General features: G+C 31.0%; 4 protein-coding genes across 8 annotated transcripts; 3 read left to right on the top strand and 1 right to left on the bottom strand.

The window, feature by feature from the left end:
* The first annotated feature begins 234 nt into the window (after window positions 1-234).
* Window positions 235-2,922, top strand: LOC103570729 (ATPase H(+)-transporting accessory protein 2). The gene is made up of 7 exons (XM_008548563.3): window positions 235-393; window positions 558-685; window positions 761-991; window positions 1,055-1,456; window positions 1,525-1,593; window positions 2,251-2,359; window positions 2,464-2,922. Exons 1-7 carry the CDS (start codon window positions 351-353, stop codon window positions 2,541-2,543), a joined length of 1,062 nt encoding a protein of 353 aa, XP_008546785.1. The 5' UTR covers window positions 235-350; the 3' UTR covers window positions 2,544-2,922.
* Window positions 2,923-3,088: 166 nt separating this feature from the next.
* Window positions 3,089-8,398, top strand: LOC103570731 (LIM and senescent cell antigen-like-containing domain protein 1). 4 transcript variants are annotated; one of them, XM_053739487.1, is made up of 7 exons: window positions 3,089-3,569; window positions 3,640-3,850; window positions 3,925-4,199; window positions 4,272-4,610; window positions 4,684-4,834; window positions 4,904-5,807; window positions 6,134-6,182. In XM_053739487.1, exons 1-6 carry the CDS (start codon window positions 3,216-3,218, stop codon window positions 5,479-5,481), a joined length of 1,908 nt encoding a protein of 635 aa, XP_053595462.1. In that variant the 5' UTR covers window positions 3,089-3,215; the 3' UTR covers window positions 5,482-5,807; window positions 6,134-6,182. The 4 variants fall into 4 exon arrangements, with proteins under 4 accessions (XP_053595462.1, XP_053595463.1, XP_008546790.1 ...); XM_053739488.1 differs by lacking the exons at window positions 3,089-3,569; window positions 3,640-3,850; window positions 3,925-4,199; window positions 4,272-4,610; window positions 4,684-4,834 and adding exons at window positions 6,905-7,018; window positions 7,082-7,387; window positions 7,454-7,595; window positions 7,680-7,938; window positions 8,008-8,398 and having other exon boundaries at window positions 5,682-5,807; XM_008548568.2 differs by lacking the exons at window positions 3,089-3,569; window positions 3,640-3,850; window positions 3,925-4,199; ... (1 more) ...; window positions 4,684-4,834; window positions 6,134-6,182 and adding exons at window positions 6,905-7,018; window positions 7,082-7,387; window positions 7,454-7,595; window positions 7,680-7,938; window positions 8,008-8,397 and having other exon boundaries at window positions 5,683-5,807.
* A 180-nt stretch (window positions 8,399-8,578) lies between these two features.
* Window positions 8,579-13,901, top strand: LOC103570732 (ATP-binding cassette sub-family C member 11). Of its 2 annotated transcripts, XM_008548569.2 has the most exons (16): window positions 8,579-8,958; window positions 9,032-9,166; window positions 9,231-9,392; window positions 9,451-9,598; window positions 9,656-10,000; window positions 10,056-10,526; window positions 10,600-10,847; window positions 10,905-11,463; window positions 11,524-11,925; window positions 11,983-12,081; window positions 12,141-12,270; window positions 12,342-12,904; window positions 12,965-13,106; window positions 13,161-13,540; window positions 13,614-13,757; window positions 13,819-13,901. In XM_008548569.2, the coding sequence occupies exons 1-16, from the start codon at window positions 8,915-8,917 to the stop codon at window positions 13,867-13,869; spliced, it is 4,023 nt and encodes a 1,340-aa protein (XP_008546791.1). In that variant the 5' UTR covers window positions 8,579-8,914; the 3' UTR covers window positions 13,870-13,901. The 2 variants fall into 2 exon arrangements, with proteins under 2 accessions (XP_008546791.1, XP_053595459.1); XM_053739484.1 differs by lacking the exon at window positions 8,579-8,958 and having other exon boundaries at window positions 9,078-9,166; window positions 9,239-9,378.
* LOC103570733 (golgin-45) lies at window positions 13,867-15,681 on the bottom strand. The gene is made up of 2 exons (XM_008548572.2): window positions 15,417-15,681; window positions 13,867-15,347 (listed from the first exon to the last, which is right to left on the bottom strand). The coding sequence occupies exons 1-2, from the start codon at window positions 15,505-15,507 to the stop codon at window positions 14,074-14,076; spliced, it is 1,365 nt and encodes a 454-aa protein (XP_008546794.1). The 5' UTR covers window positions 15,508-15,681; the 3' UTR covers window positions 13,867-14,073.
* Between the last annotated feature and the right edge of the window lie 963 nt (window positions 15,682-16,644).

Raw genomic sequence — 16,644 nt, 5'->3', positions numbered from 1 at the left:
CTTAACCGTAAACTGAAAGGGTACCTGGGGATCCAGGTAAAAGTTATGATAAAGAAGTTAAATACTCTGGGATAAACTAATTATTATTGATTATAATAATTGTTTTTTAAATTTTTATATAAAATGAAATACTTAAAAATTTAAAAATTTAAAAATCATCATTTGACGACATCTCTTGGACACCTTGGCGTCAACTGTAATTCAGAGCCTCTGGTTTAAAAAAAACAAACTAAAGACTGTCATATGATCGAATTTTCACGAGATTATTGGGTTAGGACCAAAAGTCATTAAAATTTTACTAAAACTTAATAATAATTTCACTCTAATAAATAAATAATAACATAATTAAAATGTTAAAATTAATTTTATTAACTCTGTGTACACTAGCATCCGGTATGTATTTTTTATTTTCAATAAATAAATAATCTAATTGATATTTCTAAACAATGAAAGATAAAAAATGATTATTGATTGGGTGTGGCATTTATTTTTGTTTAAAAATTATATTTCAATTAATAAGTAAATAAACAAACTCCACTTGGTTATTTATTTTCTAGTTTACGGTGATGGAGATTTTGTAATATTACACAGTCCAGAAACAGTTCACTTCAAAGGCGCGGATCAAATAAATCAGACTCTCTTGAAGGAAGTATTTACAGGTGTCTTAGGATACACTGTTAAAAAAGTATGTACTTAATAAATCAGATAATTACTTTAATTTGATTTAAAAATTAATTAATCTATTAATTTAATATCAAAGTACGATAATTGGCAAGGAGTTGAGATAACAGATCCATTCAATCCACCTGAAGCAGTAGTCAGCATAGCAATTGATGGTGTTGAGTCTCTAGATTCACCACGTGGCAAACGATTTCCATTGATCGTCGACGAGGTTGAAGAGACGACTTGGCAAGCAGTAAGTCGTCGTCTTGGAGAACGGGATAATAACAATACTTTAGTAAGAATTTGCGTCGGAGATGGTGTAAATGCTGTAAGTATAATAAATAATAGCTTTTTATTAAAATTTTATTTATATGATTAAATAAAATTATAGCTGGGGCAATCAGCGCTAGGAGAATTGAAGCCAAATACCATTGACGAGTCTACAATTAAATTCTTGGATCTAAAACTAGATGAGGACCGTAAATTTATTGAAGAAATTCAACTCCTCCGTGCTATCGCTCAAAAAGTTCCCTCAACTGTCATCGCAAATTCAAAACCTGATATTTACTGGCTGGTAGTGTCCGGTCTCCAACCGGTGATTGAATTGCATGGAAAAACTTCTCGGGCTGCTCAAGAAGCTTTAAATTTATTAAACAGCGTCCTCGATGACGTATCAAACGCTTTTATTGACGTCTACAACGGTAATGTTGTAATTGCTGTCTTTACAAATGATGCTAACAAAGTTAGAAATACCAGATCGATTGATAATTTACGAGTCCGTCGTGCAGAGCCGGTAATTTTAAATTTTTAATATTTTCATACTTTTTATACCTTTATTTTTTATACGATAAATTTTTACAGGTAACTGATAGCTCAGCAAGTTCAGAAAAACCTAGAGATTCTACTTCATCTTCATCAGCTCCCATATCGGTATTTATTTATTTTTATTATTAATATTAAATTTAAATTCAAGTTTAATTATAATAACATTAAAAAAAATAAAAAAAAAAAAAAAAAAAAGAAAAATTAAAATGTCAATGTCGGGGTGTTTGTACATGACGGCATGAGAAAGCACAAATCTAGTAACGCTTTATCAGACATAGATATAGAATGTGTGATAATTCCCTGGAGATTATTTACTAACACTTGTAACTCCTCTCACGCAACACATTTTGTAGAACGAGAAAATCAAGGAAGATACATTAAGTACCGAAGAACCGGAAATGAATATAGGCGTAAGTGAAATTACTAACCCAACTTTAGGTCCTACCGAAATAAATACTAACACAAATGAACATGATAATGATAATATTAAATCCTCGGATGAATTGAACCACCGGCACGATGTTCAATCAATGACTGGTCAAGTTGATAAACCAGTTGAGGTACTGACGTAATAATTGTCCTTACTTTTCTTTTACAAAAACTAACTTTTTGTTTACATTTATTGGCGTTACTAGTAAACATACTGCACTTTTACTTTATTTTGAACGCATGAGGAATGACTTTTATGTAGTTTATTTTATTTATTTTTTTTTTTTTTTTCAATATATTTTATTATATAATTATAATTTTATTTTATTTTAGTTGAAAGACGTAAATCTGGCTAAAAAATACACAGCCAACTATCCTGTTATCTTCAATATTTTTCTCTGGTTCAGTGTCATCTTTGTCTTTTCTCTCATTGCCATTTGCAGTAAGTATTTTATTACTATTATCAACGATTTATTGGCTGTAAAAGATGAATGATATTTTACTATATTTTAAATAAAATATTTTTTTTTTTTTTTTACTTAAAAGTTGCGATCGCGGATATGGATCCCGGGCGCGATTCAATAATTTACAGAATGACTTCCAACAGAATGAAGAAGGATAATTAATCATACATAAGATTACTATTTAAAGCTATTAAGTAAATATTTAACAAGATAAATTGTTCGTTATCATTTGAAATACGTTTTAAGACGTTAAAGAATTAGATAAACTTATTTTTAATTATAATTCCACTGTATGTTGAGTGATTTGTGCGTGCTAGACCAGAGTATCTTGTATAATAATTGTATAATTATGCTCTAGCAATGTACCTAATCCAGTATTTATCAACGGTATATACATACACACAATTGTAAAAAACAAAATAATTATCATTATAAGTTGTATAAAATATTAATAACCGTGAATTTATTCAAATAGATTTTATTGTAATAGATATTCAAGGATTTAAAAATATAAATATATATAATAATAGTTTTAAAATAACATGTCAGGGTTTTTTTCATTATTATTTAAGATGTAATTAAGAAATCTTAAAATAATCAATCAAGTTAAACAAGTTTTTCCCTACCATTATATAAACTTTCACTTAAAGTTGAATAACAAAAAAAAAAAAAAAAGTTAAAAAAGTTAAGAAAAAAAAAAAAAATAAAAAAATAAAATGCAACACGTGCTGATAATATAGATTAGCTCGAAGATGATGATGATATTTAACTCAGTTGTTAGTCAAACTTGCTAATGACAACACCAATTGCTACTTAGTAACGCTAGAGCTAACAATGACGCAAGTTATTTTAAAAATTTTATTATTTTTATATCTCTACGGTATATCTTCGAGTTCTTTTAGACCGATGCGTATCGAGTCAATTAAAAATTTAAATAGTTCAGTTTTGCCGGCTAAAGAAGAATTTATTGGCGGGCAATGGCATCAGTGTTACAGAAATTGTGATGATAACGTTAAACGTACTTGTAAATATACATTTATACTTAAACAATACACATCAATGAGTTACGCATGTCGTGATTGTCCCTTTAATAAAGATGATTGTTTTTTAAACGGTTGCATTACTGCTGGTGGTCATATTCGTCCTGTCACTGTTGCTAATCACATGTTACCTGGACCAAGTATTCAAGTAATATATTTTTAAATAAATATAACATTTATTATTAGTTAATAAATTAAATTATTATTTAAAATAAAAGGTTTGTGAAGGAGATACAATAAGAGTTAATGTAATAAATAATTTTCCAAGTGATTCCGCGACAATACATTGGCACGGTATTCATCAAATAAACACACCATTCATGGATGGTGTACCATTTATTACACAATGCCCAATATTACCTCATAATAAATTTACTTATGAATTTAATGCATCACCTGCTGGTACCCACATTTGGCATTCACATATTGGTAATTAATTATTAATTATTATTGTGTTTATAATATTTTATTTATTTATTTATTTATTTATTTATTTTCTTCAGGATTCGAAGAAGCAGACGGACTGTATGGAAGTTTAATTGTAAGAAAACCCAATGACCCATTAAAAAAATACTATGACTATGATTTAGCAGAGCACGTTATGACGATATGGCATTGGTATGATATGTCTACTGTCTCTAAATTAGCAACTGTACTTCATAGATACTCAAGTGTATACGGCTATAGTTTTTTAATCAATGGTTTGTCCTCCAAAGCCAAGTTTGTTTCGCAAAACAACTCTTACGAAACGCCTAAAGAAATATTTCACGTAAACAAAGTAAATATATATTAATATTTATTCCATACTCTGTCTTCTCTATTATTTATTATTGTTATTAACATTATTCAGGGCAAAAAATATAGATTTCGAGTAATGTTCAACAGTCCAATTTACTGTCCCGTCCAAGTGTCAGTGGACAATCACCAGTTACTGATGATTGCTTCAGAGAGTAGTGTTTTTGAGCCGGTACTTGTTGATACTTTTATAATAAATGCCGGCGAACGTTATGACTTTGTACTAGAGGCCAATCAAAAGCCGGATAATTACTGGATTAGATATCGTGGCATGGGAGATTGCAACAAAAATGGAATTAAAATATCCGAAGTTGGTATTCTTCATTACAATAATACAGAGGAAAACGAGCCCAAGGGTTCCACCAGTTATGAAGATGGATATCGTTCCGGTGTGGTAAATATTTATTTATTATATAACTAATTATCATTTAATTAATTTATTCTATAATTTATTATTATTGTTGTAGTTATTAAATCCCATGGCTATTTTAGCTGATAATTATTCAAATAACTCGGTAATTAAAGTTACTGAACTTAACAATACTGAAGACAAATCCAAGGATATATCAAGGACTCCAGATCATGTATTTTATTATAAATTTTCATTTAATACTTACAGTAAGTTATTTATTACTAAAATTAATTATCGTTATCAACTTGTTTATGATTAATTTAAATATTTTTCAGTGTCTCATTATGCACCGGGACCGTACCCGCAGATAAATGACATAAGCTTTGAATACCCATCAGTGCCATTGTTAACGCAACATGATGATTTATCAGAATCATCAATATGCTATAAGGAAAATTATAAAAATAAAGAATGTCTTGACGGTTTATGCAAATGCCCACTAGTTTATCAAGTAGAAAAAGACAGCCTGGTTGAAATGATCTTTGTGGACGTAGCTGACGACCGGGATCAAGATCATCCGATACATTTGCACGGGCACGACTTCCATGTGGTCGCAATGGTATCAATGGGAGCTAATGTTTCATTCCCACAAGTAAAACGTATGAATGACCAGGGACTGATTGAAAAAAAATTTTATCGTGCTCCAATCAAAGACAACGTCAGTGTTCCCGCCAAGGGATTCACTGTCATACGTTTCGTAGCTTCCAATCCCGGATACTGGTTTCTCCATTGTCACCTGGTCAATCACATGGAAATGGGGATGGGTTTTATCCTTAAAGTTGGACAACACTCACAAATGACGAGATCTCCGAGTAGTTTTCCTAAATGTGGAAATTACCATCATTATAAATAAAAATTTAGTTTTATTTTTTTAAGCTCCCTATCAATGCAATAAGTATTTAGATTTAAAATAATAAAATCAGTATTTTAGATTGTTAAATAAATTTATAATAAATATACATATACATATATATTTGAACAATTATTATTTTGACATCTTTAAAAGGACTGAATAAAATAAATGAAATCTGATTGGTCAACAGCAGACGCGTGTTGGTAAAGGTCTTGGTTTTGTGTGTTTGTGGGTGTGGTTGTAGTAAATGTCTGGTTGTTTCTGATGTTTCTGATGATGTCAACGGATTAATTATAAGTCAAATAGTCATTTAATAAGAAATTGAGGTAAAACGTTATATTGCAGTGATTATAATTAAATATTGTTGTTTTTCTTTTTAAATAATTGTTTGTCTGCTCTACTCTAATTTTTTTAATCTTTAGCCTTTTTTGAATAAACAAAAGTCCATAACCATAAACGTAAAGGAAAAATAATCGTGGGCGAAAAAGGGTGGGAATGGTTTTTAATAATTTATAAATATAGATTGTCCCATTTTGTTGGTGATCTTTACTGCAGACACACTATTCAAGTGTTTTTTTAATTATTTAAAAAATAAATTATTTTTATTATTATTATTATTATTGTTATTACTACTGTAATATATTATCGATAGGTGATTTCAAAAAGAAAAAAAAAATTATTTAACCTCTAAAGATGCCAGGGTAAGCAAGAAATATTTTTTAAATTCTATTTATGGAGATGACATCATTTAATCAATTGATTTATTATTCACTGGTTAACAATTTATCATTTTTTAAATCAAGTGATAACAGTGGAATTTATATACATTTTTAATTTTCTCATTAATATGTTGCCTTTTTTTTTTTTTTTTTATTAATTATATTTAATTAATAGTAATAATAATTATCAGATTAAATGATTTAGTTATTAAATATTAGAGTATACGTCTGGTAACTTTTTTATCTTATCGCGATTTAGAGAAAAAATATTTTAGATAACGTATCAGTTTTTTTGTTCTTTGATATTTTTGCACTTAATACATACTTGTATAGATATTTTGTTAAAAAGTAAATTGTGTAATTGTTTTATTAATTGTTTGCTGATAATTTGTTATTATTGTAAGTGATAATGGCTGATCTATCACCAAAATCATTGCCTCTAGGACCGTTAGACGGTAGTGATTTGTATCACCGTAGAATGAATTCCAGAGAAAATTTATTGACCAGTAAATTCAGTTTTAATAATCATAATTCAAGTGCAGCACAACATTTTTCTGTAACTCCTAAACATTCTGGGTAGTTTTTTTAATTCATTTTATTTTAAATAACTCTTTATTAACAAAAATATCATTCGGTGATTAATTTAAAAAAGTATCTCGCCTAGAGAATTAATAATATTAATAATATTACATTTAAAATTACAGAATAACAGGAATGTCTTTGGACAACATGTTTTGCTCCCGTTGTCGGGAAGGATTTGAGCCGCATGAAAAAATAGTTAATTCACATGGTGAATTATGGCATACACAATGTTTTGTGTAAGTTTATTTGCTTAAAATTTATTATTTCATATACTTTGAATTGTATATTTACTCTTTCAGATGCGCACAGTGCTTCAGACCCTTTCCGGAAGGAATATTTTATGAGTTCGAAGGTAGAAAGTACTGCGAGCATGACTTCCATGTACTATTTGCTCCATGCTGTGGAAAATGCGGGGAATTTGTTATTGGTCGTGTAATAAAAGCAATGAATGCCAACTGGCATCCAGGATGCTTCCGTTGTGAAGAATGTAACGGAGAGTTAGCTGACGCTGGATTCATCAAGTGTCAAGGAAGAGCTTTATGTCATTCTTGCAACGCGCGGGTTAAAGCTGGTGCACTTGGTAAACATATTTGCCATCAATGCCAGTAAGTTTTTTTTGTCACGTGATAAAAATACAATTATTTGATTAAATAATGAAATTTAAATTACAGTGGAGTAATTGATGACAAGCCTTTGAGATTCCGCGGAGAAGTTTATCATCCTTATCACTTCAGCTGCACAGCTTGTGGTGTTGAATTAAATTCTGATGCACGGGAAGTGAGATCCAGACCCGGTTATGCTGCTAATGAAATGGTTGGGATTTTTTTTTTTTTTTTTTTTTTTTTTTTTTTTCAATTAAAATAAATGAGTAGATAATTAATTTTCTGGTATTTCTAGAATGAGTTGTATTGTCTGAGATGTCATGACAAAATGGGAATACCGATATGTGGTGCCTGTCGTCGGCCAATTGAAGAGCGAGTCGTCACTGCTTTGGGTAAACATTGGCACGTTGAACATTTTGTTTGCGCTAAATGTGAAAAACCATTTCTTGGACATCGTCATTATGAGAAAAAAGGTTTAGCATATTGCGAAACTCATTACCATCAGCTATTTGGGAATCTTTGCTTTGTCTGTAATCAAGTCATCTCCGGCGATGGTATTTATTAAATTTATTTATAAATTCATCCGGATAAACAAAGTCATTAATTATATATATATTTTTCAGTATTCACAGCTTTAAACAAAGCCTGGTGCGTTCATCACTTTGCTTGTGCATTCTGTGACCAGAAGATGAATCAGAAGACAAAATTCTTTGAATTCGACTTACGTCCTGCTTGCAAAAAATGCTACGATAAATTTCCCCAAGAATTAAAAAAACGTATGCGGCGAATGTACGATCTTAATCCCAAAAGAATACCTGTTTCATAAATTGATCAATCAGTTCATATAATACTGAATAGATCTTGCCTTATTATTCACATTAATTAACCAAAGTATATTTTACTATTATTATTAATAAATGAATCTCATAATTAATTATTATTATGTAATTAATAATCTAAAGTGCCTTTTTGCCTTTAAATAAATTTTATTAATCCATATTTTTAATAAATAAATATTTGTCTTACTAAATTGTTTTTTATTATTACTATTGAAAATTAAAAACCTATCAAGTAGTGATATTAATGCTTCTTGAATTTCTTAGTCTTGTCGATAAGAGAGTAAGAAATGCGGGTCATTTTACAAGAGATAACGATGTTTTAAATTATAACATTATTTATATCTATTAGAAAGACACGTACAGATCAGTCATTACTTACAAGTCTTAAAACTCGGATATAAAACTTAAGTCTTAGCTTTTTAAAAAATTTTTTTGTTAACTTATTAATGTACCGGTGACTAAGAATGTGACCATAAGCATCACAAAATGTATATTTCGACATTGAATTTTTTTTATCTGATAAACATTTGCTCGAGTGATAGATAGCCAACTAAACCAGGAGTGGCTTGATATGATAAGCAACAGAGTCTGTCCCTATGCCACCACACTCTGGATTCCGTAAAATCAATCACATCTAAATGTTTTATATATATTTTTAATTTATTATTTATATATATTTATGAACTGAGTAATGTCTTCATCGTCTTTGGGCATCATCAATGATGCTTGCACCAGGTAAATTATATTTTTTATTTGCCATCACTTTACTCATTATGTTTTATTAAGTTTTGCTTCATGTTTATCTAAGTTTTGATAATAATGGACAAGGTAAACTTTTACCGAGAAAAAAAAATGAAAAATATAGTTCAACATATGTACAACACAATCGCTTATCAAGATATACTACAGCACTTGCTAATTGCGTACCTGTGAGATTTAAAAAGTAAGTTTATTTATATCGAGGCCGATTGCGTCTCAATAATTTTTTATTATTTTTATTTTAAAAGAGTTCCAGGATCTGAAATTCCTCTAGATAAAATAGGATTGCTGTCAAGTGTATCATTTAGCTGGATAAATGAATACATTACTGATGGTTACAAAAATGGATTACGAGATAAACCATTGCCTAGTATTTCTACTCAAGAATCTTGTCAAGTAAATGGCTCCAGGTATTCATTAATTTATTTATTCATTTGTCAATTAATTAATTTATTAATTAATTTATAGGATAGATACCTTGTGGCATAATCATGTCGTCGAGAGAGGACAAGCTGGTGCATCGGTACCTAAAATCGCATGGCATTTTGTCAAAACCCGCGTACTTGTCAGCTCATTTATTTACTTCCTAGGAATGTTCATTGCACTCTCCAGCCCCGTGAGTATTTTTGTTTTTAAAAAAATATTAACAACTGTAATTTAATATTTATTTTAGATAATTGTATTGCAAAAGATAATAATTGCGACTGAGGATCGGGTTAACGTGACTTACAAGCAAAATACCAGTTTGTCTAATTCAATGATTGTCAATGCGACAAAAATAAATTTAACTGCCAATAATTATTCGAATAATTTAAAACATGAAATAATGATAGATCAAGTTATTATTTTTAGTCATATCGGTATTTTGATAACAGCTGAAGTTATTTCATATTTTTTAATTGCCTGGAGCGCATCGTTAAATCTTAGAACGGCTACGAGATTAAGATCTGCATGTTTGACTCTGGCGTACAAAAAATTGATCAAATCATCAGTACGATTCAAAGCTCCGGTTCATCAGGTAATTTATAAGTAAATAAATTAAATAAAATATATAATAACTTTTTTTTCTTCAGACGTTGACGTATTTTGTACCAGACAGCAAAACTCTTTACGAATTAATAACAAATGGACCGCTGATATTTTCCGGCCCTTTGATTTTATTGATATCGTCTCTGTACATCTGGTACTCGATGGGACACTGGGCGCTTATAGGAATCGCAACTTTAATTATTTTATATCTAAGCTTGATATTGAATGCTTATTTGACAAATCTTTTTGCAACACGTGCCATGAATTACTCACTGAGACGGCTGTCTTTGCTCGAAGAGTTTATCAACAAAATTTATTTTGCAAAAATTATCCAGTGGGACAGATGTTTTGTGTCCCGGATTCAAGGAGTTCGTAAGAAGGAATTGGGAGAGATTAAATTGGGCGCACTCAGCGAAGGCTGCAGTCTGTGTATGGTTCACGTTATTCCAATAGTTACTGTCAGCGTTATGACAATGGCTTATTTATTTACTCATCAGCAAATTATTTCAGTCAACGTATGATTTATTAATTGTTTAATTCATTTCTTATGGTATGACGGATTTAAAAAATTAAAATATTTATTTTTAGTATATTCCATGTTTGATTTTAATTCTTATAAATTTAAAACACTGTGTGAGAAGTAGCTGGTTAGCAATGAGTAGTATTTCACATGGTTTGGCATCACTGAATAAATTAAAAACAGTATTGATATTAAAAGACTCTGATCGTTATACTGACAAACCGATTGATAAAAACTACGCAATCACTATTAATTCTGGGCATTTTTCCTGGGATTATAATAATAATAATATTAATAATAAACGTCATACATCTTAGTAAGGAAACGATTATATTATAAATAAATTTAAATTATTAATTGGTGATATTTTTAGTTCCGTCGAGAGTGACAATATTTATGTAGGAGCAACTTTTAAAGCTTCATTGTCACCAGAATTGATAGACATAAATTTTTATGTGCCTAAAGGAAAATTGATAGGAATATGCGGAGCTTCTGGAAGTGGAAAATCATCGTTACTGCTGGCAATAATGGGCCAACTGAATCGCATTAATGGCCAGGTTACTATTGACGGTAACATGTCATATGTACCAGAAGACTTTAATTTATTTGAAGGAACTCTAAAAGAGAATATTGTGATGAACGAAAGTTTTGACTCCTCGTGGTATTACAAGAGTATACAGGCTTGCAATTTGACCAACGACATAAGTTTGCTTCCAGGATCAGATGATACTGACGTGCATACAGTAGAGCTGACGATGATCCAGAAGCAAAAAATCGCGTTGGCACGAGCAGTTTACGCGAATCGCGACATAAATTTACTGGACAACCCTCTCAGGGATTCAGACGTGATTGAGAGCTTAGAAATTTTTGATAAAGCTATTGTTCAAGTTCTTGGACTCAAAAGTGTTGTCATAATTACTGACAAAGTCCAAGTAAGTTTATGTTAATTAAATTTAAAAATATATATTTATTACTTAAAATATTTTTCAAAGTATTTAGAGAGATGCGACTTGATTTATATTATGAAAAATGGTAAAGTCGTGGAGCATGGTACGCATGAAGAGCTGTGTCAGTGGAACAAAGAGTATGACGAGTTGACTAAATCATTTGGCAAAAAATTTCGTGATAATTCGCGTCAACTTCTTGTCGACTCGGGAATTAAAAATAAAGGACTTAGTTTAGCGACAGCTGCAGCTATTTCTTCAAGTGATTTGAATTTAAAGTTAAGCAGAGAAGAAAAAGATTTTGATGAAACGACAAAAGGAATTTACGGAATACGAGCTATCGACTATCGTGCTGGCGGAAAATGTCTCAGTGAATTTGTCTGTGCGATGGCTTTGCTTTATTCTATTCCCATTGCCGCTAGTCCTCTTATTTTTTTTTACATATCTCAGGTATTTTTAAATATTTTTCAATCTATTGCTAAAACTTATGTCGACTTTTACTTTTAGAAAACTCTGGTCAATACAACACACATCGCCATTATTTTAGCGTCAGTCGTAGGATTTATCATCGCTTTAGGTCTTACTTTGACATTTATTTACAACAAAGTATGTAAATTTTATATACTTTATTAATTAAATAAATAAATAAAATAAATATTTATCAGGACATATTCAATGCTGCTAAAAATATGCACGAGAGATGGCTGAAAAAAATAAATCGAGCGCATATATCGATATTTTCAACGGTATCTTCTTCTGCATTGATAAATATCTGCAGCCATGACTTACAAGAAGGTTAAAAAAAAATAAAAATAAATAAATAACTTATTAATTAAATTAACTAATCAATTAAAAATTAATTTCAGTGGATTACACATTGCCCAAGTTAAAAATAACAATACTTATGCACTTTGGAATAAGTTTATTTACTACAACGATCTTGGGGATAATTTGTCCCTGGTTGTTATTACCGATGGCAATATTTATCACCATAATAATAATTTACCAGTTTTACATCCGGAAATTGGTAATCGCGCTCAACGAATCGAGAATAGAATCGGTAACGCCAATTTATAATCATGTTGTAAGTACCGTCAATGAAAGAATAACGATTCAGGCGTACAGAAAAGAGAGAGATTTTGCTAAAAAATTTTACAAATACTGCGACGCAAATACTACCTATGACTTTATGCTAAAAGCGACCAAGTTGTGGATGGAGTACAGAATAAAACTTATTTCTGCGGTTACTCTGGCTGCGGTGATTATAATTTGCGCGGCAGTAAATGGCGTCAAAGATCGGTATCAAGTATTGGGACTGGGTTTTATTTGTACGATTCAATTGACTCAGAGTCTGGTTCATCTTACTGCTGCTATAATTGATGTGCACGGAAGCCTTATGATCGTTGGCTTTGTAGATAATTATATTCAGGTATTTTATACTCTTTATTTTAATAAATTAATTATTTATGTCAATGTTTTTTTTTCCTAGAATATACCGCAAGAAATAAATGATAATAATGATAGACGTGAATGGCCACTGATACCAAGTATACATTTTCAGAATGTTTTATTGATAAATTCGACGGATCATGAGCCATTTAATTTTTCAATTTACGCTGGGGAAAAAGTCGGTATGTATTTATTATTATTTATTTTAATTATTTAATAACAAAATATTATTTTAGCAATACACGGCAGTAATACAGAATTAAAAAGTCATTTAGTAAAAGTACTGCTGCAATTTGATCAAGTATTTTCAGGAAATATTTTAATAGGAAATTTAAATATCGTGGACATAAATATTGATGTACTGAGACAGTATGTCGATTACATACCTCGAGTACCTATTCTTTTTAATGGGACAATAAAATACAATTTAGAGCCGCATAACCGTCGTACGGACAAAGAAATAATAGAGGCGTTGCAAAAAGTATTTTTGTGGGAAAAAATATCAAAGCTTGATTACAAGTTGGACAGCAGCGCGGGTAACTTGTTTAATGTTACTGAAAAAAAATTATTGTCACTCGCTCGTATTTATCTCAACTCGACTGCCTTCAATCGAAGCGTAAATTTTTATATTTTAAACTCAAATAATTATAATTATTATTAATTAATAATAATTATAACTATAATTATAGATTATAATTATTGAAGATCTGGAACCAGACTCCGAATTGATAAATAATATTTTACAAGATGTATTTAAAGACTTTACAATAATTGTATTAGCAAGTTCATTAAACTGGAATGCACAGCGAATTATTAAATTAAAAAATACAAAGGTAATTATATTTTATTTAAATTAAAATCAATATAAAATATTTATTTTATTTTTTAAAATAGGAAACAGGAACATCGAAGGCTAGTAATTTATTGAGTTGTAAAAAAAAATAAATGTTCAATATATTTTATCAACAGCTACCTGAATTTATGTTAATAACTAAATAAAATATATATTATTTTTTCGTATTAATTATTATACAAATAAATTCAATTCATACTTACTATTTACAATTATCATTTAAATAAATTTAATAGTCGGCAGTATAACACAGTAGGACAATTAAATGCAATATTTAGTTATCAACAAGTTAATTATTAAACCTGTTTTATTTCTCCACTGCAATGTGGACAACAAGCCATACTGCCGTCAATCATCAAAGAAGGAAGACACATTTTACCAGAAAGCGCAAAAGCTGCTCCCATTACCGCGCTGCAAGCGGCATCTTGTCGCCCGGACATGATTAAATTCGGATTCATCAGAAGTTGCTCGGCATGTTTTTCAGCGACGGTTTTCATCTCGAGACCTGTTGTATCAGCCTGCTTAATTTTTCTCACAGGGTCCATGCCGCTCAGCAGCTGGACATTTAAAATTTCAGCGACCTGGCAGCAGCCGTCAGCCAAATCAAGGATATTACTGCTGGGAAGCTCGTGTCTTCTGTATGTCAGCGTACCGATTGGATCGAAATTCTCTCTGAGAACGCTGAGTGTCTTGTAAGTTTTCATCAAAGTTTCCCGTACTCTGATGCGTTCTTCAAGCAGTCTTTTGATTGATTCTTGCAAGTCGGTAGTTCTTTGACAGAGTCCAGCTTTCCAACGAGCTAACTCCTCGACCATCAGACTGCTGGCCAAGAATTTGCTTCTCCACACTTCACACTGTCCTGCCAGCCACTCCGTCTGCTCTTGATGTGTATTCAGATGTCTCGCAGAGTTAAGCAGAGCCTGAGACAGCTGGAGTTTGTCTTCAGTGAGAATATGAACCTTGGTCTCGAGATCTTCGCCAACGGCAGCAACTAATAAATTTTTTAACTCACCATTGACTTGCGCCTGAAACTTTAGTTGATTTTCCAGTTGAATGTTCTCTTCTCTGAGCTTCTGTAATTCTAATTCGTAAGCTTTCTTATCAAATTCCCACTGTTTGAGCTCTCTGTCCTCTTTATTGTTGGCATTTTCATTATTATTTTTTTTTAACTCTATTGACTTGTGTAGCGCCATTTGAGCAACCATCTCATTAATATCAAGATTATTACGAGATCCACGGATAAATTTACGTTCATCAGGAACTATTGGATTAACAGCAGCCTTGTAGGGTTCGTAAGGTACAAATTTAGGCTCTTTTGATTTTTTTAACGAGCTCAGTAGCTTTTCTTTCTTTGTATGAGTTACATTTTTTGGTATTAATCTAACAACGGTACCAGTTGGTGTCACTGGTGGACACGATGACTGCTGCTTGAGATTAGACGGATGATAAATTAATTTATCACGCAGATTTATTTTTTTTCCTGATATTTTGTCAGTATCTGACGAAATATTTGACACATTCTCCATACCATCACCCTGTGTACGTCCAGGACAAGGAATTGTCAATGGAACTACAGTAACAAATATTATTTAAATAAATACATATATATGATTTTATAAACATACGACGTGTTATTTACCTGTTGATTGGCTGCTATTCTTACGCGAGTTTGAGCTAGAAAATATTCCAATATTGTCAATGTTATACTTCAATTCCTTCTTACCCTCCATTATCTATTTATGTTACGTAATAAAAAATAATGAAAAACTTATCGACACTTAATACTTAATACTTATTACTATCAACATTATTGTTTATTTATTTTTATTGACAACTGTTTTATTTAACTCTAATCTATACAATTCATGGCTGGTTTCATTGGTTGGGTGCGTTTTACTGGTTGCTTTCCCTGGAATAAAATTTTTCGCGCATGCGCAGATTTCGATGTGTTTAATTGTTCGCGCATGCGCATCGTTGAAGCTGTATGTGCCCACTGGCCGCTGTTTTTTGAAAAATAAATTTTTCAAGTTCGCAGATGTAGATGTTCACTGTCTTTCCGCGTACATTTTTTGAAGACCAGTATTAAATAATAAAATTTCAGGAAACTTGATTAATATTTTTTCGACAATAGTTCATTAGGGTTATCACCTAAAAATGAAATAACCGATTGACACGTATACCAGAGATTCCCAGACAGAACCCAGACACATGGGCCTGGGACTGTTCTAGGACTCTAAAATTTTTTTTCTCTAATATTTTCTATTATTTTACATTCAAAAGGTCTCAGAAATGATGTCGGATGTTAATAAGAAGGTATAATGATAAAAAAATATGAAATGGACAAACAGAGCATATGACATCGAGATGACATCGACATGGTTCTATCGAAGGTCTAAGACTCCAAAAATAAAATAATTTGTGACAAAAGTTTTCAAGTATATTATTGTTGTGAACTTGTAAAGTAGTTGATGACTTTTTAAAAATGAAAATTTTTTAGCAATATTTATTTTAAATATTTGCTGTTATTTGTACGGATTGGGTAGAAACCCAATAGATATTAATAAACATAAAGAAATGATTATAAGGTAAGTGATGTGCGCTGGCGAGAAAGTTGAATTAGCGCGATTAAAGATTGAAAGTGGGGTGCAATGATGCGCGGTGCGGCCACTCCGGAGCGCTCCCCTTTCACGAGGCTCCCAGAAGAGCCAAGGAGTGATATCTCGCGATATACACGAGTCACTTACACCTATATAAGTATATATACTCATATATATATCACGTAATCCAAGGAGATAGTGACTTGTATCTGAAGCTGCTCTCCTGTTTCAGGGGGTCCCCAAGAACTGGCCTGCCCCACGATCTTGTCT

The sequence above is a fragment of the Microplitis demolitor genome, chromosome 5 (genome assembly GCF_026212275.2).
Source record: "Microplitis demolitor isolate Queensland-Clemson2020A chromosome 5, iyMicDemo2.1a, whole genome shotgun sequence".
In the NCBI taxonomy this organism is placed as follows: Eukaryota; Metazoa; Arthropoda; class Insecta; order Hymenoptera; family Braconidae; genus Microplitis; species Microplitis demolitor.
The sequence above is the reverse complement of the archived record's forward strand: the minus strand, read 5'-3'. Positions and strand labels throughout refer to the sequence as shown.

Coding starts and splice junctions, on each gene's coding strand:
- LOC103570733 (XM_008548572.2), bottom strand. CDS start 15,507: ATGGAGGGTAAGAAGGAATTGAAGTATAACATTGACAATATTGGAATA. Junction 15,348..15,416: donor GAATAGCAGCCAATCAACAG/GTAAATAACACG, acceptor TTGTTACTGTAG/TTCCATTGACAATTCCTTGT.
- LOC103570731 (XM_053739487.1), top strand. CDS start 3,216: ATGACGCAAGTTATTTTAAAAATTTTATTATTTTTATATCTCTACGGT. Junction 4,611..4,683: donor ATGGATATCGTTCCGGTGTG/GTAAATATTTAT, acceptor TTATTGTTGTAG/TTATTAAATCCCATGGCTAT. Junction 4,835..4,903: donor ATTTTCATTTAATACTTACA/GTAAGTTATTTA, acceptor AATATTTTTCAG/TGTCTCATTATGCACCGGGA.
- LOC103570732 (XM_008548569.2), top strand. CDS start 8,915: ATGTCTTCATCGTCTTTGGGCATCATCAATGATGCTTGCACCAG. Junction 8,959..9,031: donor ATCAATGATGCTTGCACCAG/GTAAATTATATT, acceptor TGTTTATCTAAG/TTTTGATAATAATGGACAAG. Junction 12,905..12,964: donor TTGTAGATAATTATATTCAG/GTATTTTATACT, acceptor TTTTTTTCCTAG/AATATACCGCAAGAAATAAA.
- LOC103570729 (XM_008548563.3), top strand. CDS start 351: ATGTTAAAATTAATTTTATTAACTCTGTGTACACTAGCATCCG. Junction 686..760: donor TAGGATACACTGTTAAAAAA/GTATGTACTTAA, acceptor TTAATATCAAAG/TACGATAATTGGCAAGGAGT. Junction 992..1,054: donor TCGGAGATGGTGTAAATGCT/GTAAGTATAATA, acceptor ATAAAATTATAG/CTGGGGCAATCAGCGCTAGG.